At 42.1% G+C, this 27946-nt stretch overlaps 1 protein-coding gene across 3 annotated transcripts in view; it reads right to left on the reverse strand.

Annotated features, from left to right (window-relative positions):
• Positions 1–27946, reverse strand: part of SUCO (SUN domain containing ossification factor) — a 153597-nt gene that overhangs the window by 16203 nt on the left and 109448 nt on the right. For 2 of the 3 annotated variants that reach the window (XM_039325941.1, XM_039325940.1), the window contains 7 exons: positions 15818–15892; positions 14441–14522; positions 12894–14030; positions 11675–11762; positions 10135–10239; positions 5420–5574; positions 3773–3864 (listed from right to left, as the gene is read on the reverse strand). In XM_039325941.1, the coding sequence (XP_039181875.1) occupies positions 3773–3864; positions 5420–5574; positions 10135–10239; positions 11675–11762; positions 12894–14030; positions 14441–14522; positions 15818–15892 (1734 nt within the window). The remainder of the gene's footprint in view (positions 1–3772; positions 3865–5419; positions 5575–10134; positions 10240–11674; positions 11763–12893; positions 14031–14440; positions 14523–15817; positions 15893–27946) is intronic. The other variant, XR_005554599.1, reaches the window with a different exon arrangement.

Raw genomic sequence — 27946 nt, forward strand, 5'->3', positions numbered from 1 at the left:
TGAAGGGAGGGGACTATATCCCCACTCCCTCATAGACGGAAGCAGCGAATTAATACTAAGGGGGAAAGAAATATATGGAAATTAAATTTAAAATACTACAGTCTGCACAAATATAGAAACCAAAAAAAACCTGCTAAGACTACACCTAAAAGGGTTTTAGTGGAGAATCAGAGCACAGAACACTAACAATAATGACTCAGAAACTGGCAGGACGCCTATGAAACAAAGAATAATCTGTTCCTTTAAATTTTATATGACCTTGAAAACAGCTGGGAACAAAGTAAGAGCTTTAATCTTAGCCATAAGATTAAAAAGTGTCTGAAAGAAAAATATCTGAACTGTTGACTAAATCTAAGAATTGTTTAAAGAAAAAGAAAAACTTTGGCTCTTGGCTAATCTTTTAGAGGAGAATCTACAGGAAGGACTCAAGGTGGCTTAACATACTGAATTGCAATTTTGACTGACTGATAATTAACTTCTGAATTAAAATATTAATGAAAGACTATTTGAAGGGGGGAGACAACATGGATACCGTACACTTATCAACAAATGACAGGACACCACACTCAATATTCACTCCTGAAGGACTTAGCCTGGAATATCAAAGACTTTCAGAAGTAATATTTCAAGGCAAGACAAATACTTGGAAATATACGCAATTTTATGAGGAGATACAAAAGACAATAGATGTAAACCACAAGGAAATCCAGAACAACTGACAACATAAATAAGCACATCTCCAATCTAAATCTACAATCAAAAACCACCCAGAAAATGATGAATGAACAAACAAAACAGATAACAGAACACAAACTGGAAGAACATGACCATATTGATGAAACTACAAATGAAAAGAATTATAATCCAATACAAATAGGAAAAAATCTACAAGATTTCGATATAACAATAAAAATGGAGTGGACTATAGAATTCCCAGGAGAATTATTAGAGTTTGGGAAACAGAAAATATATGTCATGGTTCCGACTAACGAAATACTTCAAAGAACTTTCAGGCATTGTTTATCCTAAAAAGTCTTTAATCGTGAAACAAAGTGTTGGCACAACATGGTGGATGCCAAGATCTGAATTCCCCTCCCCTGAGCACATAATATTCAAGTATAATTCCTTCCTCTAATTTGGAGTCATAAATCACGTTCTCCAATTAGTTTGAAGGGCAAAGTTTCCCTTCTGTTTCTTATCTTAACTAATCTCCACACACATTCTTTCTCCTCCCCTCCCAGTATTATTTGATTTAACTCTAAAAGTTCCACACAACTTATACAGAGAGTGGCTGCCTCTTCATATTTTGTCAAAGCAAGAACATCCAATGTTAGCAGTGTTGACAGTATATATTCTACCTATTCTATCTTCTGTATTCCCAACAATACTTGCAAAAACACAGAAACCTCCAGGTAAGCAGAATATATCAACTAGGAAAGCTATTCGGCAAGAGACAGAATCAAGAGATTTGACTCGCCCTATCAGATGGAGTATTACATGAGTAAACACTTGTTTGAATATGGTTAAAAGACTATAACAAGAGGGATAAGAGATTTAAGTAATATAGTAAGTTTTACAATATATGAAATGTAAAAATATTGGGATGATGTAACTTTTATAATTATGAAATATAAGCTGATCAGAAAGGATGTTATACCCAGATGTTATGATAGACAAGAAGCACAGTATTTTTATAACACATGAAATATGAAAATATTGGGATGGTGTACTTAAATGGAAAAAATGGATATTTAGATGATTAATATTGAGAAAATAATGACTGATAAGAATGGATTGAATAAAAGGAAAAATTAAGCTTAAACAAAAATCATGAAAATAGGATGCATGGTGAATGAATGAGATGATGTTATAAGAATAATATAAGCTGATAAAAATGTGTTATATATAGATGTTATTACTATTTGTATAAGTATGAAAAATGTCTATATTTAATTATTTATATATTGAAAATATTAAGAATTATATTTTGGTTTAGGTTGAAGGAGAATACAAATGGGAGAAGGGAAAATCAAGGAAATATATTATTAATTAATATACTAATTATGGAATTATCAAATTTAATCATTATTGACTGGTAATTAATTATTATTGCCTTTTTTATTTTCTTTTTTTTTCTTTTTTTTCAAATATATAAACCAAGACAACACGCTGTACACCATGCACTGGAGATTATTATTGTTAAAAACCAATAAAATATTTGTATAAAAAAAAGAATGCAGTATTGCAAGCTAATTCTGCTAACTGCCAGTAGTTTGATTCTCACTGGATCAAGGTTGCCTCAGCCTTCCATCCTTCTGAGGTCAGTAAAATGAGGACACAAATTGTTGGGGGCAGTATGCTGACTCTATAAACCGCTTTTACAGGGCTGTAAATCACTGTGAAGTGGTATATAAGTCTAAGTTCTATTGTTATTATATAAAATGTCATGACAATAAAAACTCTGAGACTTTTGAAGAATGGAATCAGAAAATAGTAGCTACAATATCAACAATGACAGTAATTACATCTGTTTCCATAGATAATGTCCAAAAGATGTTACTGAAGATGTAGAACAAATTTTATCAGACAAAATAAAAATGATATTGAAAGGGCATTTACAACGGACACACCAAGATAAATCTTACCTTTAGCATAAGCTTTATTTATATCTGCTATAAAAGAAGTTGGAAGTCATTCTTTTTTTTTTGTATCTTTGCTTTTTTATTTTTTATTTTGATGTACTTCTGTCTTGACTGCCAGCAGTTCTATTCTCACTAGCTCAAGGTTGTCCAATCTCTTCTTGAAAACCTCCAGTGATGGAGCACCCACAACTCCAGGAGGTTCCACTGATTGTCCTCACTGTCCGGAAATTTTTCCTTAGTTCTAGGTTGAATCTCCCTTTAATGTTCTTCACTTATTATTTCTTGTCTTGCCCTCTAGTGCTTTGGAGAATAGGGCAACCCCCTATTTTTAGTTTGTCAATCTTTATTTGGGAAACAGTACTTCCAAATCAATTTTGATGTACCTCTAACTGCCAAGAGAGTACCTAATCAAAAACAAGCATTTAAATTTCATTGTGAATTCCAAAAGAATTCACAAAATCTGCTCATGTGCCAGTTGCAACATAATCTGTAGTTACCTTGCAGGGGAAAGGTTAGGGGTACATCAAAATTGATTTGGAAGTATACTGGAACTTCAAGAAACAGGCACAATTTAAAAGATAAAACAAGATGCTAAAGCTAAAGATCGAGAACCTTCAGAGATATGTATCTTCTATCTCTAATGTTTCAACTTTGTTGAAATTTTGTCTTCCACGAGCACCATATTATAGGACCATACAAGTCTTTGTGGTGCCACAAAGTGGTAATGATCTATCAGTTTATAGGAGGTTCTAAAGGAAATTAAAATAAAAGTCAAATAGCAATAGCACTCTTAAACTTCTAAAGCAAAATCCATTTATTCTCAGCTTTGAAAGCACAATATTTGGTTAATAGTCAAAATCCTCCTGATAAATTGTCTCTGGGGAAGGATTGCTAAAGATAGCAGCACTTGGTGGACCTATGTTTGCTTTATTGCACAGCTACCCAAAATAATGCTAACACACATTCACAAACAAACGTATCTGACTACATATCAGGTTTTAATTGCACTAACTTCTATATTTCTGCAACAAATTATAATGCGGATTATGAAAACTATTCTGAACTGAAATACAGTAGAGATTTCACCAGCAATCTGTAGAAGCAAGTAATTAAACCATAGTTATCCTTACCTTCTTTGCTATTTAGCTGAAAAGAATGAGACCTAGTGAGTGGAAAGGAGGTTCTTCTTTTCGCATTCATATCATCATAGGAAGAAATACACCTGCAGGAGAAAAACAGTGCCTTATCTCCAAAGGTACATTAAATAGCTTTCCCTGTCCAAGTTCTAAAATCCAGTCTCCTACTCTAGAAGCATTCTGAGAAACCTATTGCTTCTATTTTCCAATTATCCTTTAGCACAAGAGCTTACTGTAAAAGCATTACATTTCCAAGTATAGGCTTTATATTGCTACAGAAATTTGCATGCATGTTGAAGTTTACAAATCTCCAAGGAGTGTAACAACGTATAGTCGTACACCTACTGCCAAGTTGTATCTCACAGGATTTTTCTGTATTGAATATATTTGTTGGGAGTTGTGCTTCCCCAATATTTGGAGAAGCATTGTGTACTCATAAGAAAGATTTATCAATTTATTTTCCTGGTTAAGCAAGATAAATTTCTAAAAGTGACATTATTTTATAGCCATTAAATGTGAAAATGCCTTTTAAATACAGGAGAACGTTTTACTCAAATTTATTGTGATGGATAAATGAGATAATACACTATTTCAGATCTTTTCTGATAACAAACAAACATTTGGAGATATTTGTATAATATATATAATATATAAACTGAAAGTGCACTCAGAAACTTTGTTAAGTGGTTCAAATGTGTTTGTACAAAGGATAAACAACTTTATACCATTGTATATTCTACATTCTCTTTATTTTATAGAACTCAAGAAATAAAGCATGATGTGCATTGTGAAATGAGAAATTAGAACCAAATTGAGCAAATGCTCAAACTCCATATTCATTAGTTCTTGCTGAGTGGCTTCTAAATAGAGCCATCATCTCCTGCTTTTGCAAGGGAGAGGCAAATTTCTGGTAACTATTTTGGTAGTTAGAGCCCATAGGAGAGGGGGTAATAATATTCTGCAATTGAGTGTTGCTTTCTTTTTTTGTGTTTACTGTTTCAATATGCTAAATGGAGATAAATACTAAAATAGCTTATTTATTTTATTTCCCGCTAGAACAGGGATGTCAAACTGCCAGCCCGCGGCCTGTTGCATCATGAAGAGGCCATGCCCACTCCAGCTCCGGCAATGCAAAAAAAATTGTGGTATGTCGCAACACGTCATGTGATGCAACAAATTTGACACCCGTGCGCTAGAAGGATGAGCAACTGTTTTTAAGCTATTTTTGATGACCTATCTACAAGTTATCCTGAGTGGCAAGGTTCTTTCAAAAGCCTTTTGAAAATTTCACTTTTTCACATAATTTTCATTCATAAATTTCATACATTCATAAATTTCACACCTCAACATACTTTCCATTCTACATATTTATATAATGGAAAGCATTTATGTAATGAAAAGCATTTTATAAGTTTAGTCATAAGTATGTCTTAGTATGCAGTTGTTCTTAGTTTTCCTGATTGATCTAAACCAGGCATTTCAAACACGCAACGTCACGTGACATCGCGTGACATATCGGGACCTTTTCCCCATTGCGGGCAATGGGGTGGGCGCGTTTTTGGCATGATGCATCTGGCCCGCGGGCTGGCAGTTTGACATGCCTGATCTAGACTAAAATAATAAACCTGAGAAATAAGTTACCTTTTAGGACTAGGACAGTGATTACTTTTGAGAACCTTTGAAAAGTAATCATTATTCAATTCTGGTCTGTGTTTGCAACGTTGCAGAAAAAATATGAAAACTAGAATGGCACAGAATAGCAAAGAAATCACAAGGTAACTCTGGTGATCTGAAACCTGAAAAAGAAATTGTATAGATTGTATAATCATAGTTAAATATAGAAGTAACTGTATATATATATAAATGAGTATCTATGCTATATTAATAAGTTTTACCTATATCTAACTAAGTAATGTAATCTCTGCAGAGGCAACTGTCCCCAACACTTTCCAAATATATCAACTGTCCTTCTTCTATTTGTGATTTACTTTAATAACACAATAATAGACTTGAAAGGGACCTTGGAGGTCTTCTAGCCCAAACTCCTGCTCAAGTAGGAGACCCTATACCATTCTGGACAAATGGCTGCCCAATCTCTTCTTAAATACCTCCAGTAAAGGAGCATCCCCAACTTCTAGAATAAGCAGTTCCACTGATTAATTGTTCTCACTGATAAGAAATTTCTTAGTTGTAGCTTGGATCTTTCCTTGATTAAGTTTCCCTGTTACTTGTCCTGCCTTCAGGTGCTTTGGAGAATAGGTTGACCTCCTCTTCTCTGTAACAGTTCCTCAAATATTGAGACTACTATCATGTCAGCCCTAGTCCTTCTCTTTGTTATACTAGACATAACCAGTTCCCTCAATTGCTCATCGTGTTTTAGCCTTCAGCGCCTAATCATCTTGATTACTCTTCTCTACACTCTGTTTCAACATCATTTTTGTATCGTGGTGACCGAAACTGGATGCAGTATTCCAAGTGTGATCTTACCCAAAAAGTATAAAGTGGTACTAACATTTCATGTGATCTTGATACAATCACGCTGTTGAGGCAGCCTAGGACTGCATTGGCTTTTTTGGCAACTGCAACACATTGCTGGCTCATACCTAAGTGGTGGTTCACTAGGACACTTAGATCCTTCTTACAGCTACTGCTGTTGAGCTAAGTACCATCTATTCCAGAGTTCCCCAACCTTTCCAGATTTGCAGATGGGCAGGGGGATGGGATGGTTCAGTATGAGAGGCCAGCAAGGGTGGGCACACGCTCACAGTTCCATTTGCACAAGCAATGTGCATGCGTGCCTGCCGCTCACACAAATGGAGCATGTGCATGCGCTTGCCAGCTGCTTGTGCAAGTGAGGATGCACGTACGTGCGCTCGCTGGCAGTTTCCGCAGCCTGGTTGGAAACCCCTCATGGCCCACAGGTTGGGAACCACTGATTTATTCTATACCTGTGCCTTTTTTTTTTTTTTTTGCCTTACAACCTTACTTTTCTCACCACTGAATTGCATTTTGTTGGATAGGGCCCAGAGTTCAAGTACTTCTGGATCTTGAGCCTATTTTCTAAAGCCTTGGCTACTCCCCTCAGTTTGCTGTTGTCTGCAAATTTGATGAGTTCCCCTTCTATCCCTTCATCTAAATCATTTGTAAAGATATTGAAAAGTACTGGGCATAAGGCAGAACCTTGTGGTATCCCACTGCATGCTTCCTTTCCTGCAGATGTACTTCCATTGAAGATTACATGGTGAGGGTGGTTGGTTGGTCAGTTAGGAATCCATCTGGTGGTGATGCAGTGCATTCCACATATTCGTATCTCAACAAGAAGCAGGTTGTGATCTACTCGGTCCTTACTGAAGCCAAGTATACTACAGGTTGTCTGCTGTAATACCTTCCTCATTGTTTCAGTTTGGCAGGGTTGGCACACTCTGGGTACCTTTGATTAAATAAAGCTATCAGGTCCTGAAAGTGCACTGTCACAGCACCTGCTTTTTGGAATAAGCCCCAAGAATCAGACAGGCCCACCATGCTGGTGTTTCTAAGATTTTGGAAATTGCTGGCTATTTGCCCAGGCATTGGCAAGGGTATTTGAATGCTTCTTTAAATGGTGTAGATTTGTTTTTCATCTTTTCCAATTTGCTGTCTTTTATTGCTTGTTCTTGTTTATTATTATATTTAAAGGGAATCCTCGACTTACAACCATTCAAAGTTACAATGGCACTGAAAAAAGTGACTTATGAGTGGTTTTCACACTTACAAGCATTGCAGCATCTCCAGGCTCACCTGATCAAATGTCAGGTGCTTGGCAACTGGCATGTATTTATGACAGTTGCATTGTCCCAGGGTCATGTGATCACCATTTGTAAACTTCCCAGCTGGCTTCTGACAAGCAAAATCAGTGGGGGAAGCCAACCACATGATTCACTTAACAGTTGCAGTGATTCACTTAACAATTATGGGGAAAAGGTTGTAATATGCGGCAAAATTCAGTTAACTGCCTTGCTTAGTCACATAAATTTTGGGCTCAATTGTAGTCGTAAGTGGACGACTACCTGCATGTCTACAGCATTTCACTTGTCCATTAATTTAATCTTGTCAAATAATGCAATAAGGTCTGCCAATAAATCTTTTGATAAACCCATGTTGTCTTCTAGTAATTTAATTTTGTTTTGGTGTTTAATTTCTTTCCCAGGCTGCCAGGAATGTTTGCCATTTTTATTTCCAAGATACATCTCTGAAAGGTGAACAAAATGAAGCTAGTTCTTCTCTAGAAGGGTTCCCATGTAGGTGGAACAGGAAATGTGGGGTTTGGGGATGGAATAGGGAAGAGTGTAAGGCAATCTGGTATAGAGAAGGAATTTGGAGCTAGGGTTGAAAGGACTGCACATAATACAGGTAAGATTAGAAAAGCCTATGGAGCAACCTATTTTTTGAGGGGGGAGAGAGTTTATGTATGTGCATTTTTGAACTTGCATGTGGGTGATCCAGAGAGATAGTTGAAATGGATCTAGCAGACTCTTAACAGAGACAGTAAGACCAAACTTGTAAGTGCCAAGAAGTTTGTATTTTAGGGCTAAAGTTTCCTTCTTTGATGCATTTTCAGATCTTATACAATTATTTTCTCTTAGCCTCTCTGCAAAATGATATTTTCTACCCAATCACATTCATTTATAGCAGCTATGATAGTCATAAATACTGTTCAAACATAAAATTGGTGAAAAAAGCATACCATTTGTGCCAAATCTTTTGTGCTTGAAATAGAACAATCTAGCAGTTAACGAAGTGGTAAAGGTCACTTTATGCTATGATAATTGAGTGTATAGACCAGGGGTGTCAAACTGCCAGCCCACGGGCCGCTGTCATCATACCAAAGCCACGCCCACTTCATTGCCAGCAATACAAAGAGTCACAATACGTCGCAACATGTCACATGACGTAGCAAGTTTGACACCTGTGGTATAGACCAGGGGTCTCCAACCCCCTGTCCGTGGACCAGTATCTGGCCACCGCATGCCAGCAACTGGGCCGCACAAACAAGCAAAGCCCCATCTGCGAGATGCAGACAGCACACAAAACCACACATCCTCCAGTCCACGGAAAAACCTCTCTCCGCGGAACCAGTCTCTGGTGCCCAAAAGGTTGGGGACCTTTGGTATAGACTATAAAAAATTGTCAAGGCATAGAAATGAAAATGTCTTATTCTATATCAGTGGTTCTCAACCTTTTAATGCCGCGACCCCCAACTGGTCGTAAGTCGAGGACTACTCAACCGGTCGTAAGTCAAGGACTGCTCAACTGGTACAGTACCATTTGCAGAATGGGACTTTTGGCGGGCTCAGCAGGGCAGAGACAGCCTGGACAATTCCTATTGGCTTTTGAAAGTCAATAGAATTAGACTCTATTCAAGAGAGTCTATTCTATTGGCGTTCAAAAGCCAATAGAATAAAAGGGAGTAGCACAGCTAAGGAAAAGGGGAAAAAAATGGCGGACTGTGTTGTTTGGCGACCCCCGTGAAATGGTCATTCGACCCCAAATGGGGTCCCGACCCACAGGTTGAGAACCACTGTTCTATATCATGTAGCTATAACTCTCTATTCTGTTGTTACTTAGAGCAGTTGCTTCTAGATACAGCTGCTCATCCTGCTCCATGGATTCAAGCCTTTTCCTCTTATTGCCCCCATAGGTATCCCTTTAAGTCCAACAGAATGTCAGCTATAATGGATAGCATTCAATAGTATGACCTAACTGATTGGAATTAAATACATACAACTCTGTATAGAATCTCCCTCATGCAAGCTTATTCCATGATACAAATTTCTACAATTCTCTTAAAAACTACTGAGAAATGAAAATTGACTATTTGCTTGTATACAGTCATCACAGTACAGCCTTATGTTATTAATGGGAATAGCTCTATTTATACCATAATTGGATTCAATTATGTCAGCCTACAGATATGTACAGTAAGAAGCCTGCCATAAATTTGTTACTGGTTATCTTTTAATTCTTCCTATTATAAGGAGCTTATTATCCTACAGAAAACCTATTCAAAATACTTTAAAGTATTTTGTCCAGATCAGTTGGCAACACATAAGCATATCTTCAAATGACTAACAATTGTAGACAACCTTTTCACATGAAAGTGTTAGTTATGGACTGTAAAATGCATTTCAACTTAGCATTTTCAAGATCAATTATTTTGATGAAGCCATATGACTGAACTCTAATTAAAATCTATCTTCTATGAAACTAAACGCCCATTACTAGTATTTCATATTTTTTTAAAAAACACAGTGTTCAAAATATAAATATTGGTACCTAAATTTTAAAACATGTTTCTTTCATATTATTTAGATGTTTACCTTTCTTTTTAGTTCAGCTACTGTTGATGATAAATTGGAAACAATGAATGTCATATTTGTTAGTTGAGCCTGTAGAAGCTGGATGGCCTCTGTCTGTTTCAAATCCTAGATAAATAGTAAAAAAACATGATTTCCTTTTCTTCTTAATCTTTAAAAGTATTTACTATATAGAAATGCAGGATTGCTGAAATTGGATAATATACATAGTCCTTATTTAGCAACCACAATGGGAACTGGCAACATCATGTGGTAAGTGGGAAATCAGTGACCACAACTGTCCTTTCTGGCTTGATATTGACAAGATTAAACAATTTCAAATCTTGGCTTTTGCTTGTGTCCTAACTCCTTTGCCTTTTGGAATGTTCATCGGGATGCTGGGATAATTAACAAAAAGGGAATTAATATTTACATCAATTGGAGAGGAAGGGACTATATGAGAATAAGGAGGCACATATTGGGGAAGACACAAAAAAAGCAATATGCTGGTGCCAGCAGTCACATGTACTACACAAACAGCTTGGTATATTCTCCATTGTACGCCTTTCTCTTTTACAATCCCTTCTTCTCCAGTCTCTCTGCTTTGTAAAGAAAGAAGGGGAAGAAGAAATTGTAAGCAATTTCCTGTCTATTTTGAACCAAAATATATCAAATGGGCTAAATTAAAGAATATGTCCAAAATTTAGAACCTATAACTCCCATGGAATTGACATTTGAAAAAAAATTATGAAATATTTTATGACAAGCATTATCATAAAGTAGTTTATGATGTAATACTAAATGTCATAAAACAATTCCTGTGCTGATGTTTGACTATGCAACATGGGCTATTTTCAAGGCAGATACATCTCTGAATATATCCCAACTTGTCCAGTGAAGGCACTATATTAGAAGTTCTATAACTATTGAAGGCTTTGAAGAATTTGGTAAAGAAATATCTCTGACAGGATTACCCAACAGGTCACGGGTTGTCTAGTCTCCCCTAAAACTAAACACAAACTGACTTAGTCATGCTAATATAGTAGATAAATAAAGGTGGTCTTAATTTTTTATTAATAAGAAATTCATTAAATGATAATAAAGAAGTATCAGCTATTCTTGATATTGCAAAAATTGCCTTTTGTATATCCATTTGTTTGGCGACTATTCAAAGTTACAGCAGTGCTGAAAAAATTGACTTATGATCAATCCTCAAAGTTCTGGCTCTTGCAGCATCCCTGTGGTCATGTGATAATCTTTTGTCAGTTTCCCTACCAACTTCCCAAAAGCAAGTCAATGGGGAAGCCAGCAAATCACTCCAGTAAATCACTGTCACTTTTTCTTTAAGAAGCCTGCTATAGATCCTAAGGACCTTGAGTGTGCCAGGATTTCTATTGTTAAGTGATGCAGTCATGTTACCACATGCTTTATAACTGCATTGCTTAGTGACAGTAAACCTAGCTCCAATTCCCATCATAACTCAGGGACTACTTGTAAAATAAACTTGTTTCTTTAATTTCAAAACCATTAAGTTACAGATAACAAAAAATAGGTTTCTGCACACCTGCTGTTCTGCTATGCATGAAGTGTTCTGAAGTTTTATTATTGTCTTATTAAAAGCTTTCTGCATTTCTTCCATTTGCTTTCGATACCTACAAAGTAAAAGAAAATCTTACTATCATTTCTCATCTCTTCCCAATTTCATTTAGTCATCCTTATATCTGCACAATTAGAGAAACAAAACAAACCCTCAACCCTTTTAAAAAACATTGTAAGGCTGCTCAACCGATGAGCACATCTTTCCTTCCAAGGAAAGGATTGTTGGTTTTAAATTATTTTTGGGACGGTACCCAAAGATGCTTTGCATGATGATTTTACAATTATACATAAAAGAAATTTTGGCCATCAGAATAAAATTATTCTTCCTTGATTTCTGAGACCATCATGCACAATTAACATAAATTATTTTTTAACACCAAGTCCCCCAAGTAGCATGTATATTCCTTGTATTCTTATTTAAAACTTTATACAAATTAATTTCTCTATGCATTACTAATTACAGTCCTCAATGGCCATTTGTTCAGCGACTGTTCAATTGCTTTGCAAGCCCTCAAAATTCCAGCTGTTGCAGCACTTCCACAGTCATGTGAACAAAATTGGGATACTTGGCAATCAGTTCACACTTATTGGTTACAGCATCCCACAAACACGTGATTTCCATTTGTGACTTTCCCAGCTGGCTTCCAACAAGCAAAATCAATGGGAAAACAAGCAGACAAGGCTGCACTTCACTCAGGTAAATCTTCTCCCCTGCAGCTTTCTGTGCTCGCACACACTATATCTTCCAAGCCCTCTGCCGTCCATCCCTCCTTTGCTCACAGACATATCATACCTTCCTTCCCCTTTTTCTTGCACAATGCATGCTCTGTGCCTTTCTTCCCCCATTTGCTCCCACATGTACCATGTTCTTTTCCCCCTTTTACTTCCATACATTGCACTCTCTTTCTCCTGCTTTTCCTGAGCTTGGGCTATTCTGCAGCACCTCCCTCCTCAACTTGTATGCAGCTGCACAGGGCCTCCCAAGGCCTCCTCCACCCTCTATGGCACTTCTGCTTTCCTTACCTGAGACCCCCTCTGCTTCCCCCTTAACAACTGCATGCCTCATATTATGATGGCAACTAGGACTGCCTGGATTTCTGTTGCTCAGCAATGTGGCCATGTGACATATATTTCATTTTTTTTAAAAAAAAATCAGACAATAAGAATTCCATTGCTGTACATACCTCTGACTTAGTTCTTCTAAATAGCGGCTACTCAGAGACATATTTACTTCCAGAGCTTTTATGCGATTATTGAGTCTCATAAACACAGATTCTTTTTGATTTGACCCATGAACAAGATTCCCATTTGTGTAGCCTAAATCTGTGGAATTCTGTAGTTCAGCATAAAAGTCTGTGGCAGTTCTTGGCAACCCACCAGAAACTGAAATTGCAAGAAATGTTTCCTCAGTAGTCTGCTCATCATCTTTTATTTCCAAAGAAGATGATTCCACAAGTGACACTTCTTGCTTTTCTGTTTCCGAAGAACTAACTTTTGTTTCCACACCATAGCTTTCTATGGCTACTGTACATTCGGACTGTAAAACAATTTCTGTTGGCTTTGAAGTAGTTTCCATCGAGGTTTTTTCTTCTGTGTTCAACACCTTGAATTCAGTTATAATACTTGGTGTAGGAGGTTTGTCTGTAACAGATACTACAAGTCTGTTTTCTTCAGCAAGGATTTCCTCTTGGGAAAGGATCTCTGGATTTTCAGATACATTTTCATATTTTGTAGGCTCAGAGGACACCTCTACTATAGATGGTGATCTGGTTCCTGTTGTAACATCTAAGAGGATGGATTGTGATACAGTCTGTGGATGACTAGGCTCCAGTTCAAAAGTAACTTCAGTCTGATTAATTGTAGCCTCATTTAATACACTGCTTAGAACACCTACTGCCATTTCAGATAAGTCTATAATTAAGGCATCTGGTTTTTCTGAAGATTGCTCATGCACCAAAGTATGCAATGATTTGGTTGGAACTAGTTGTATTTGTGAAACAGTAGCAGAATTATGTTTTTCCAAAATGCTATCAGTTTTATTGCAGGGAGGATGGAGAACTGCTATTGCTGAACACCATTTGAATACATACTCTGAAAAACGAGAAATACAACAAGCAGCAGTCAGATTGTAACAATAGATCTGTGTTTCATGCTCAAACCATGATACTTCCTCTTCTTGTTCATCACTTGGCAGCAGGGTCACGGTGGACTGACTGACTTCTTCTTCATATTCATGAACAAGCTGAACAATTGGTCTCTCTCCTGTAATTTCCAAAACTAACATCTCATTTTCAGTCGCTGGTATTTCTGGAGAAACAAGTCTACAAACACAGGTTGAAAAATTAATAGAATAAATGTGCACTTTAGTATATCCTTTAAAAAAAGTGGTTAAAGAAATTAATGTTCTTTCACTTATTCATGAGTTTTTTGTTTGATATATTTCTAAGCATAAGCTCTTTTTGTATCTGAACCATTTTACACACAAGTTAGAATGAAAATATTAGAATATATTTCATAATTAAGTTTTTCAATTTACTTGTGGAAGGAATGTTTCAGGGAAAAAAAAACCTATTCTCCATTTCCATTTTTCAGTTTTCTAGCTTTCATATTTTCAGAATGAAAAGAAAACTGTTTGCATAAGCAAACAGAGTCTCAGTTTAATCTTCCTTTAGAGTTTTAATTTTCCAAACCACATTCAGATTAGCCTAATCATCTAGCACACATTACTTACTCTAAAGAAGGAACAGTGGTTGGTTCTGGTAGATTGGATGTTTCTCTGGAAGTGGGAGTTGTGTTTTCAGAAACATTGTTTCCTATTGAAAAGACATACAGTTTAATTATATGAAATTCCACTGAACTGGATTGTGATTTCAGAAGAAATTATTTGTTTTTAATTTACTAGTATACTATTCAATGTGTAATATTTATTTATGTAAGATTTACACGTTCTCTCACTACAGAAGATCTAGATGGTACACAAATAATCAATAATTGTCTCAATTCCATGTCCTGAATGGACATCTTTCAAAGAAAACTCATTTTGCCTCCTTCTCACAGGGCATGGTCTGTAGAGAGTGAGGGGAAATATGCAAGAATTGTTACCTAGGCAAAGAAAGCTGAAACTGTAAGGACCCACCCCACTTTGCATCTTAAGAAGACAGAACTCTTGGAATAATTCTTCCAACAGGAATCCTTTATTAAGAGAAAATGGTTGCAGGCGTTCTAGACAGGACTTGGGGTCCAAGCTCTCCCATTCGAGGTTTAAGGGGTTCCCCAGTAGTCCCACCCAATCACCCCCCTCTTCCAGTGACAGTTTCAGGCATCACAATCCCACCCCCTTTTCCTTTCTGCCGGCTGGATGGAGACCTCAGAGAAAACTACATGAAAGGTAAATAGCCTCCTTTGTTATGATAAAGCCTTTTGGTGCTATCCACATTCAATCCCTTTGAAGTTGTACCGAAGGAAGTGAGGGCCATAAAGCCCCTTTGTTCACCACCTTCCCTTTCTTGTATGACAGAATCCAGAGAGGGCAGAAATGGGGTTTTCTATAATTGATAACTGGAGATGAAGTATAATTGGATTCTGACAGAAACATTGCTTCCCAAGACAGAAGTCTTGGGAAGCAAGATAACATTCAGAAGTGGCTTAGACAAATAATACTGGGGTATTAAAAGCACAAGTGGATTTGCAAGGTTCTATTATAGTGCAATTCTAGTCATCCTGTGGAGTTGATTTTCTGGTCTGGTTGAGCTAGTGGGACTAACATATATTAAAAGCTTTCTTTCTGTAAATGTTTTTGGTCCATAGATAGCTGCACTCTTTTTGAGGTGATTTTAATTGCTATGGTTAAATTATTGGTTTGTTAATCAATTGCTAAATATTTCCCTAATATTTTTTACTGTACTTATTGTTTTATTATTACTTCAGATCGTTTTTTAAAATGAAAAGCTGTTTGTTTATTTACTTTATATCCTGTTGAATAAAAATAAGGTAAAAAATGTTAATTTCTTACAATTAATTTCAGAGTTTTTATTATTATGCAAAACAGAGAGAAAATCCATCTAAACAGAATTAAAGCCATTTAAAATTTATTCCATAAACTGCCTACCTTGTTCTGCAGTGTCCTCTTCAGTTTTTGCTCCAAGTATATTAGCAGCAATATTCACCATATTTAAAATGGCATCTAAAAAAGTGTCAGATACATATCCCATCATTTATTTTTAAAGTTGGAAATCAATTTTACTGATATTTGTTCTGTTAGGTATATAGTTTTTGAGCAGTAAATTATATCAATTTATATGAAACTCAAATGAAAATTCTCATTCATAATGAGAGTAGTCAAGAATTTAAAATCGTATATGAAACAACATAGCATTTTCTGAACCCTTATTGATTAGAATTAAGAAAATCAAACTTATTCCAGTGTTGCTCATGCTGAAATCCAGAGTGAAACCCATTCAAAATCTGAAAGCTGGTTTGAAGTACTGCATTCTTGTTGCCTAATACGATCTAAATACACATTCTATAGTACTCAGAGTAGGTGTCAAGCCCTCCCAGGCTTGACATACAGGAGGGGGGAAGGTGAAGGACAGCACGTTGGGGGAGAGGACGGCCAACACCAGTTCCATGCAGCTCACTGTCTCGGCAAAGCAGCTCACTGTCTGGGCCATCACAACTTTCTCGGCGAAGCAGTTCCAGCGGCGGTGCTCGGGGGGGGGTGTTTGAACTGCCAGACAGCTGACGGGCGGTTGCTGTGCAGCAGATGCCAAGCGGAACACCAGATGATGTTGGGAGCCACGCCCATGTGGTGGAGACACTGGGACAATTAACGAGCGGCAGCCAGACAGCTGACGAATGGGAGAGCCGTGCTATCAGGGCGGGGCTTCCCAGAAGGCCGAAGATCGCACAGATGAACAGGAGGGAGGGGGTCAAGCTGGGACAGCTGCTGCACTTTGGACTAACTACAGCCAGATGCTGGTTGGGTGGTTGGAGGGTGGGGTTGCTGGGTGATTGGAGGGTGGGGTGGCACTGAAGCAAGTGCATTTAACCTGCACTGAGAGGTGGTTGCTCCCAGCACAAACTTTGTTCAGCAAGGATCTTTTGTGCTGTAAGTCTGTGCTGTTGCCAATGATGCCTTAAAGTAAAACCGCTGCTTCCTGAGTCTGTTTGCCTTCACGTCCTTCTTTACCCAGGAGTCTGGTAGGATTGTTGACAGAAAGTTCGCGCTGAACCCCCTTTACTTTTTCCCAACCCCACCGTGTTTCCTGTGCCTCTCCTTTTTCTTTTTCCCCCTGGAGCCATTGGACCCAGCCTGGTTGGTCTGTCTGTTCTGAGCTATGGCAGAAGACACTCAGGAGGTGGCTCCTGTTGGGGCAGACCCTGAGGCGGCACCAGCAGGGGCATCAGAGGTGGACCCTCCGGTTGCTGATCAGCCAGTGGTACATCCTAAGGTGGTGGAGCCCAGTCCGGTGGACCAGTCAAGTGACATCCCAGGGCCCCAAGTGGCTACAACAGGTGGAAACGCCCTGTCGGGGGAATGATGGCATAGCCCAGCAATTACTGGGATGATGCAGGGCCACAGCCTTGGGCCTGGGGAGGAGGGCCGATTGTCGTCTCAGTGGCTGCAGTGACGCGTAACGGAGGAAGATGAGGAGGACTGGAGCTATGCCACAGCTCATGGGCAAACCACAATGGACATCTTACACGAGCAGTTCGGAGAAGTGGGGTATCAGGACTCTTCTGCCTGGCAACAGTGGAACCCGGGTGCGGAAACAACCTCTTGGTCACAGGCCAGTTCCTCCTCTGCACAGCCAGCTATGGGACGCTTTCGGTTGACAAGTCCAAAGCTGAAACTGGATACCAGCTATGGGGGTGATGTATACCAGGGGAGGGTTGGTAGTCAAGGGCCCAACCGGCCAATGGACAGGCAACGGATGGGGGGAACCAGGAGACCGTCGTCTGTTCCCCTAATGGCTCCTTCCAGGGGATCTGAGCCAGGCCTCGGGGCCCCAATCCCAAGGGGAGCGGATACAGTAGTCCCTGGAGCGAGGTCCCTGGTAGGTCCTTCGCCTGGGCCAGGATGGGTTGTGGGTACATAGCCCCAGGGACTCGTTTGGGGTCCTCCACCCCTTATAATTACCTTCAACGGGAACCCGGACCGGTTGGCCCTTTTCCTTAGCCAGACGATAGGCCACATGGATTGCTACGGCCATCTTTATCCATCCCAGTGGGCCATGGTAGAGGCGGTGACAGCAGCCCTACAGGGGGAGGCTGTGGAATGGGTGGCCAACTTGCATAGTGACGATGCCTGGGAACTGGCTAATGTTGGGTCATTTCTGAGTGCCCTCCGAACCCGCTTCGAGGATGTGTCCAGAATCCAGCGGGCAGAAGGGAAATTGCTGGGGATTAAGCAATGAGGCAGACCCACTGCAGAATACATCTGGGACTTTAGACTAATTGCCAGTAAGTTACGTACTTGGCCAGAACGCCTATTGGTGCACCAATTTCGAGCAGGGCTGGATAGGGATCTCCGACAGGCGTGTGTATACTGTGGGATCCCGAGTAGGCTGCAGGAGTGGTTCCGGGTGGTAATGGACTTGGACACAGGTCTACAAGAATTCCGTCCAAGGGGTGACGGTCCAATGGGGCCACATAGGAGCATCGAGCAATCAAGCCTCCAGGGCCAGTGCCTGGTACACCGGTCGGAACGCCTCATCCGACGTTTTGCTGCTTTCACTGCAACCGGGGCACTGTTCTGCAGAATGTCCCGAGCCAGCACCCAAAGGAAGGAAGGAGTTCCCTGCGAAAGGTACACCGAGGAACCCAGAAAAATCGTGGATGGTACAACAGGTTGAGGGGTCCGTGTTCCGAGGGGAGCGGTCAAAACCTGAGGACGTGACCAGTGTGGCGGGACCCCAGCTGGTCGTGTACGAGGACGCGGGAGTGCCTGAAGATCCAATGGTAAGTGAACCCATGCATCCATTCAGTCTCCCTGTTGTATTAGCTAGTGCACACTCGGGGTGTCGAAGACAGTATAACGCCCTCCTTGACACTGAATGTACTTGTTGTTTGATTAGTGAGCACACAGTACGACAAGTAGGCATTAGAGTGAGGCCCTTGTGCAAACCAGTACAGTTTGAACAGGTGGACAGGTCCCTACTGGGAGGGGTGCCTGCCACGTATCTTACAGAACCATGCGGATGGAATTGGGAAAACATTGGGAGGTGATTCGTTTCGTGGTAGTCCCCTCAATGATGGAGGCCGTCATATTAGGACTAGCCTGGTTGGATAAGTGGGGTCCGATGATCTGGTGGGAGAGTGCGTACCGGAGAGTTTGGATTGGTGTGAGTCCCCAGCCACCACCCTATAAGCAGATCCGAAGGGGAAGGAGAGTGAGAATAAACAAGCAAATAGGGAGAAGGGGGATGTTGCTTTTCCATCAGAATACACCGATCTCGCCGAAGTGTTTGACGAATGGGAATGTTATGTATTACTGCCTCATTGTTTAACTGATTGTACCATCGACATCATGGCAGGTGCAAAACTCCCGAAGCACCGGATGTACGCTATGACACCAAAAGAGATGGCTGAGTTGAGGAAATATACAGATAAGAACTTGGCAAGGGGTTTCATCCAACCTGCTCGATTGCGGGTTGCGGCTCCTGTCCTGTTTAAAGAAAAAAAAGACGGGACACTTCGCCTCTGTGTAGACTTCCGGGGTCTCAGTGGGGTATGTGTGGAGAAATTATATCCCCTTCCACTCATGAAAGACCTCCTGGTCCATTTAGCCAAAGGAAAGATTTTTACGAAGCTTGACTTGTGGGAAGCGTATTACAGGGTACGCATAAAAGAGGGGGATGAATGAAAGACCTCGTGTAACAGTCCATTTGGGAGTTTCCAATACCGGGTGATGCGGTTCGGGTTGCAGGGGGCTCCTGCAGTGTTCATGCATCTAATTAATGAAGTACTGCATGAGCATTTGTATCAAGGGGTTCTCGTGTAGTTGGACAACATTCTCATTTATTCAGCCAACGAGGTAGATCACATGTGGTTAGTCCGACAGGTTCTGCGCAAGCTCCTACATGCACACTTGTATGTCAAGTTGTCCAAGTGTGCCTTCCACCAAACGAGGTTGGACTACCTTGGGTTCAGAATATCAGGGATGGGGGTGGAGATGGACCCAGAGAAAATGCAAGCTGTCCTGGACTGGCAAGTTCCACGAACGCATTGCCAACTGCAGAGCTTTCTCGGCTTCGCGAATTTTTATCGGCAATTCGTTCTGTCTTTTGCCACAGTGGCCCTGCCATTAATGGAGTTACTCCTTACTAAAGTCACGGGAAGCAAAACGCAGTCGAACCAAACGTTATCCTGGTCGCTTAAGTGCCAACAGGCATTTGAGACCTTAAAAGTCTTGTTTTCAAGGGAGCCAGTTCTACGACATCCTAACCCAGAGAACCCCTTTATTGTACAAACGGACACTAGCGATGTAGCAGTAAGGGCGGTACTGTTACAGAGGAATGAGCAGGGGAGTTTGCAACCGTGTGTGTTCACCTCTTGTAAATTGACCAATGTCGAGTGAGGATGGGCAATATGGGAGAAGGAGGCATTTGCCATGAGGTGGGCATTAGCCATATAGCGCCATTTCCTGGAAGGTGTCCTATCCCAGCCTATGGCTGTCCTTGTTAAAGGCACAAGGACAAAACCCCTTTTGAGAAAATAGGCTGGAGATTCAAAAGAAAACAAATCTCTTTTAATATGGATAACCAACCTGCCAAATAGTCCAGAAACAAAAGCAGCAAACACAATCCAAATGGAGGAAATTGTCCACACGAAACCATACAAAGCAGAGAAGTAGTCACCAGAACATCATCCCATGAAATACTTTGCAACGGTTGCCTTCAGCAACCAGCACCGCCCACACCTTCCCTTTTTATAAAGCAGTCCCAAGGCGTTGCCTCTCAGTGCCTTCTCCTACTCCCCTGGAGTTGTATTGACTGCTGCTGATCTGCTCTAGCTAATTGCCGGTGTCTACGAGCATCAATCATCATGTCCATCAGGTGTGAATGCTTCAAGTCTGACTCATTCTCCTCACACAGCTGAGCTTTATCAGGAACATGAATGGAGGGCCCAGGTTCTTCATCAAACTGTGAGTCTTGTAATTCACCAGAGCCTCCCTCTGACCCTGATGGCCCTTCAAATGCCTCCTCCACCTCCTCCTCAGATTCCCCAGACTCAGCTGTTGGGAACACAGGCTGGCACGGAATCACAACAAAAGGAGCCAAAGAGGCCTTCGAAGTGGCCTTAACCCCCGGTTTGCTACCATGACAGCCCCCCTTACTCGGCTCCTTCAGAAAAAGACTCGATTCCAGTGGGACGCTCCAGAACAATGGGCTTTCCAGGCTTTGAAGGAAGCCTTCATAAAGGAGCCCATCCTGAAGCATCCTGACCCGCAATGGCCGTTTGTTGTGGAGGTGGATGCTTCCGACATTGCCATTGGGGCGGTGTTACTCCAGGCGACAACGCCCAGTGGTGCCCTCTTCCCTTGTGCGTACTATTCACGGAAATTGAATCCGTCGGAGCGCAACTATACCATCTGGGAGAAGGAGTTACTGGCCATTAAAGTGGCGTTCGAGGCCTGGAGGCATCATCTGGAAGGGGCGCGACATCAAATCGAGGTCCGGACGGACCATAAGAATTTGGAAAGCCTGCAGACCGCTCGGAAATTGAACCAATGCCAGATCCGTTGGTTTCTCTTCTTTGCGAGGTTCAATTTCCGTATAACGTACATACCCAGCAGTCACAACCAAAGAGCGGATGCTCTGTCCAGGAAGCCCAAATATTCCCAAGCAGAAGACAACTTCACGGATGGACTCCTCCACTATCATGATCGGCTCTATGCTCTAGGAGGGCTGCTCAGGGGACTCATCCTCAGCCAGTGTCACGACAATCTGATGGCGGGGCATTTTGGCCTGTTCAAGACCCTGAACTTGGTCTCCCATACCTTCTGGTGGCCCCGAGTTCGACACGACATCCAGGCCTACGTCACGTCCTGTATCCCATGTAGGCAGGCCAAGTCAGTGATGGGCCCTGCCCGGACTACTGCAGCCCTTGCTGACACCCAAAAGACCCTGGGAGGCTGTGGCCATGGATTTCCTGATGGACTTACCCCCGTCTTCTGGATTCATGACGTTGTTCGTGGTGGTGGACATGCTGACCAAGATGGCACATTTCATCCCATGCTGTGGTTTGCCATCTGCCCACGCCACTGGTCGCATGTTCATCCAGCAGGTGTTCCAGCTGCCCGGCCTTCCTGATAGGGTCGTGTCCGATAGAGGGGCCCAGTTCACAGCCCGTTTCTGGCAGGGGTTGCTATGTCAATCAGCAGCAGAACAATTGGGTGGACTATCTGGCGGTGACTGAGTTTGCGTTCAATAACTCACAGCACACTTCCACGCAGATGACACCATTCTTAATCAATGTGGGATATCATCCTCGGTTTTTCCCTCTTTCCCCGCTAGACTCACTGGTACCAACAGCGAATGACTACATGGCAGATGTGAATCCTCCAAGTCTAACTCATTCTCCCCACACAGCTGAGCTTCATCAGGAACACGACTGGAGGACCCAGGCTCTTCATCAAACCGTGAGTCTTGCAATTCATCAGAGCCTCCCTCTGACCCTGATGGCCCTTCAAATGCCTCCTCCACCTCCTCCTCAGATTCCCCAGACTCAGCTGTTGGGAACACAGGCTGGCACGGAATCACAACAAAAGGAGCCAAAGAGGCCTTCGAAGTGTGGACTGACCACAAAAACCTTGAGGCTCTGCAAACACCTTGGTGACTAACTCCAAAACACATGAGGTGGGCTTCCAGCGCTTCCAGTTCCGGTTAAAATACGTACCTGGCGGGAGGAACTTTTTCACAGATGCATTATCACGGATGCCACAGTATAACAGTAAGTGGGAGGAGGTGGTACAGGCCCTGATACCCCCACCTCAGCAGCCGGTGGAAAAAGTCTCGATAGTACGACCTATTGAGGACTTGGTATGGAACTCGCAAGGCGCACTTCTAACCGATCCATGGTTAGCAGGCCATCCAAATATACTGCTCAAAAAAATAAAGGGAACACAAATGTATAGGATCCTATACGTTTGTGTTCCCTTTATTTTTTTGAGCAGTATATATTAACCATGAGGGATTGGTTGGCATGGAAAGGGGATAAGGTCGATGTCCCACAATCCTTATGGGTGGAGGTCCTTCGCCGGGGCCATGATGTTAAGCAGGCCGGTCATTTTGGGTTCCTAAAGACCCTGCACCTGCTCAGATGTCAGTTCTGGTGGCCGAGTATGAAAACGGATGTAGAGACATATGTCCGGGAATGTTCCATGTGTGCAACTACAAAAGCTCAGGTAGGGAAACCTCCTGGGCTGCTACAACAGGTGTCCAACCCCACCCGTCCATGGGAAGAAATTGGCATGGACTTTATCGTCGACCTGCCGGCTAGTCATGGGAACACGGTGATATGGACGGTGATAGACCTATTCTCAAAACAGGCGCACTTTATACCCTGCAAAGGGTTACCATCAGCTCGGCGGTTGGCAAAACTGTTTATAGCGCATACCTACCAATTACATGGAATATCCCGTCGCAACATATCCAACCGAGGCGTGCAATTCATCGCCCGATTCTGGAGGGAGTTTATCACATTCATGGGTTCGTCACAAGGTCTGAGTTCCGCATTCCACCCCAGCACGAACGGAGCAGCTGAATGCGCCAACGCAATGGTTGAACGTTACCTGCGTGTTACATCGATTATCAACAAACGAACTGGGCTGACCTCCTACCGTTCGCTAAGGTGGTATATAATAACACCGTCTACAGTAGCACGGGGTTCGCTCCTTTCCCGATTGTGCCACAGTTGAGTTCATTCCTATTCCTGAATGCCCGCGGGGAGACCCTGGGTCACACCAATCACACGAGTGGATTCTCCAAATACAAAGCGTGTGGAAATCAGCAAAGAAAGCTCTACAGAAAGCAGAGCAGACGTCGAAAAGACAGGCCGACAAGAAACAAACTCCACAAAACCCCTTCCAGGACGGAGATGAGGTTTACCTGTCTACGAAATACCTGAAGCTATGCAGGCTGTGTAAAAAATTGGGTCCGAAGTATATTAGACCATTCAGGATAGAGCGGGTCATCAACCCAGCAACTATGCGGCTACAGTTGCCCACAACCTTGGCAAGGTGTACCTGGTCTTCCATAGTGGGCTTCTAAAGTCAGCAAAAAAATCGATGTTTAAGTGTGTACAATCCCCGGGGTCCAACTGTGGGGGGTTATTATGAAATCTGGAAAATACTTGACTCCCTGCATCGTCGGGGTCGGGTGCAGTATCTAGTAGAGTGGAAAGGATATCCAATATCCGAGGCATCCTGGGTGGGGAAGGCTGATGTGGATGCACTTTGGCTAATATGCCGATACCACTGTAAACATCCCCAGAAGACAGGGGGAAGGGGGACCATGCCTACCTCCACAAGACCGACCTAATTATATGTCTTTGCTTACTTCCAGAAGGACACCTGGTAGGGGGCCGCCTGTCAAGCCCTCCTGGGTTCAACATACAGGAGGGGGGGAAGGTGAAGGACAGCACGTTGGGGGAGAGGACGGCCAGCACCAGTTCCATGCAGCTCACCGCCTTGGCAAAGCAGCTCACCATCTGGGCCGCCGCAACTTTCTCGGCAAAGCAGTTCCAGCGGCGGTGCTCCGGGGGGGGATTTGAACCGCCGGACAGCTGACGGGCAGTCGCTGTGCAGTGGACGCTGAATGGAATGCCAGACGATGTTGGGAGCTGTGCCCATGCGGTGGAGACGCCGGGACAATTTACGAGTGGCCACCAGACAGCTGACGAGCGGGAGAGCCACGCTATCGGAGCAGGGCTTCCCAGAAGGCCGAAGATCGCACAGACGAACAGGAGGGGGGGTCAAGCTGGGACAGCTGCTGCGCTTTGGACTAACTACAGCCGGATGCTGGTTGGGTGATTGGAGGGTGGGGTTGCTGGCTAGTTGGGCGGAGGGTGGGGTGGCACTGAAGCAAGTGCATTTAACCTGCGCTAGGAGGCTGTTGCTCCCAGCCCGAACTTTGTTCAGCAAGGATCTTCTGTGCTGCTGCCAACCATGCCTTAAAGTAAAACTGCTGCTTCCTGAGTCGGTTTGCCTTTGCATCCTCCTTTACGCAGGAGTCCGGTAGGATCATTGACAGTAGGACTTTTTATTTTAAAAAACTGCATACATATAAAGAAGTAACTATTTAATTAGATTTATACACATTCATTTTCATTAAAAAATAGAAAAGGAGATGAAGTAATTAAGGGCTGAACCATCTCCAGTGCAATTTATTATTATGAATGTTTGAAGGATATGTTTGCCATTAGGTGATTAGGAGAAAATTTGTCATTAAAAAGTGAAAGATTTCTGTCACTCCTCCCAATTTTTTTTTTCTCAACCAGTACTACTATGAGCTGAAAATCTAGGAAATATTGATTTATAAATGATCCATCACTTGTTACCTTCAATTAGCTAAATGAAGATTGGCTAATATATGTACCGTATACATGCATAATATATGCAGATCTATAAAAAAAGTTAGGCCATCCAACCAATCAGAAGAAATAGATGAACTCTTTGCCAACCAATTAACAAATGCATGTAGGAAGCATACCACAGTAGTAATAGGAGACTTCAACTATCCAGATATCAATTGGGAGACAAACTCTGCAGCGAGTGGGAGATCAAACAGATTCTTAACCAACCTAGCTCACAACTTTGTCAGCCAAAAGATGGAGGAGGGAACTAGAAGTAAAGCTATACCGGACCTAATCCTTACTAATAGAGAAGAAGTGATAGAGGGAGTTGAAGTTGTCAGAATCTTGGGTGAAGGTGACCACGTCATGTTGAAATTCAATATAATACAAACACAAACAACAGAAAATAATCCAGCCAGAGTCTTAAACTTCAAAAGAGCTGATTTTAACAAACTCAGAGAGAACCTAGGAAAGATTCCATGGACGAAAATCCTAAAGGGGAAAACAACTCAAGAAGTGTGGGAAATACTGAGAAGTATGATCATAGGGGGCCCAGTCCAGTGCAATACCATTGAAAAAGACAAACAAGAAATTCAAGAGGAAATCAGCATGGCTGCACAAAGCTCTCTCTGATAAACTGAAAGACAAAAAGGACAAGTACAAAAATAAAAAGAGGGAGACATAACTAAGGCTGATTATCAGAAGATAGCCAGAACATACAAAGATGACGTCAGGAAAGAAAGGCTCAGAATAAACAAAGATTTGAAACAGAAATCAAGGACAATAAAAAAGTTTCTTTCAACATATTAATAACAAGAAAAAAGTCAAGGAAATTATAGCTCCACTAAAGAGGGAAGATGGCAAGGAAATAACAGGCAGTAGGGAGAAAGCAGAACTTTGCATTAGTCTTTACAGAAAAAGAAATTATAGCCCAACATACCAAAAAAACTACTGCAAAAGATAGACTAGAAACAAAAATTAAAATAAACAAGAAAATGGTAAGAGAACACCTATCCGACCTTGACGAATATAAATCACCAGGACCTGACAGATTACATCCCAGAGTTCTAAAGCAGCTGGCAGATGTTATCTCAGAACCATTGTACCATATATTTCAAAAATCCTGGAGCACCGGGGAAGTCCTGATGATTGGAAAAGGGCTGATGTGGTTCCCATCTTCAAGGGAAGGGGAAAAAAAAACAGACCCAGGAAACTATAGACCAGCGGTTCTCAACGTTTGTGTGACGGCGACCCCCGTCACACAAACGTGCGCATGCGCGGCACGGCCGCGCATGGGGGTGGGGCCCCCGCGTGCGGCTCCACCCCCCACGCGCGGCGCGCATGGGGGCGGGGCCTCCGCGCGCTCTGCACATGTGCGGCGCCACCCCCGGAGGCGCGCCACCGCCCCCACGCGCGGCGCGCATGCGCAGTGGCGCCCCCGGAGGCGCGCTGCCGCCCCCACGCGCGGCACGCGTGCGCGGTGGCGCCCCAGGAGGCGCGCCGCCGCCCCCACGCGCGGCGCGCGTGCGCGGCACCGCCCCCCCGGAGGCGCAGCGCGCCCCCGGAGGGGACAAAATGGCGGATCGCCGCGTTTGGCGACCCCACAAAAGAGGTCGATCGACCCCAAATGGGGTCGCGACCCATAGGTTGAGAACCGCTGCTATAGACCAATCAGTCTAACATTAATACCTGGGAAGATCTTGGAAAAGATAATCAAAAAACAGATCCGCGAACAACTAGAAGCAAAGTAAGTTATAACCAATAGCCAGCACAGATTTGTCAAAAACAGATCATGCCAAACCAATCTTATTTCATTCTTTGATAAAGTGACTAAATTAGTAGACCAGTGAAATGCTGTGTACGTAGTATACTCAGACTTCAGTAAGGCATTTGACAAAATAGACCACAACTTGCTGCTTAGTAAGCTAGAAAAAAGTGGGATCTGTAGCAGGCTGACAAACTGTATTCAGCAATTAGTCCTCAATGGTACTACATCCACATGGAGAGAAGTAAGCACTGGGGTACTACAAGGCTCCCTCTTAGTCCTAGTACTCGTCAATATCGTCATTAATGACTTAGATGAGGGAATTAAAAGGGAACTCATCAAATTTGCAGATGACACCAAACTAGCAGGAATAGCCAACACCCCAACAAACAAGCTCAGGATCCAAAAAGATCTTGACAAACTTGAACAATGGGCCCTATCCAACAAAATAGATGTGGAGAAAAGCAAAGTTTTATATTTAGGCAGGAAAAATCAAAGCTACAAATACAGATTAGGCGAAACCTGGCTTAAAAACAACAACTGTGAGAGGGACCTTGGAGTCCTAGGGGACGATTACTTGACTATGAGGCAGCATGTGCAGCAGCAGCCAAAAAAGCTAATACAATCCTGGGTTGTACAAACAGAGGCATGGAATCAAGATCATGCGTATTAGTACCGCTTTATAAAATCCTAGTAAGATCACATCTGAAATACTGCAGCCAATTTTGATCACCATACTAAAAAAAGATGTTAAGACTTTGGAAAAAGTTCAGAGAAGAGCAACTAAAATAATCACAGGCCTGGAGACTAAAACATATGAAGAAGAGCTGCAGGATTTGGATTTGGCTAGTCTAAAGAAAAAAAGAAATAGGAGTGACATGATAGCAATATTCCAGT

The sequence above is a fragment of the Crotalus tigris genome, unplaced genomic scaffold, assembly GCF_016545835.1.
Source record: "Crotalus tigris isolate CLP2741 ecotype Arizona unplaced genomic scaffold, ASM1654583v1 scf7180000024339.11422700, whole genome shotgun sequence".
Classification (NCBI taxonomy): Eukaryota; Metazoa; Chordata; class Lepidosauria; order Squamata; family Viperidae; genus Crotalus; species Crotalus tigris.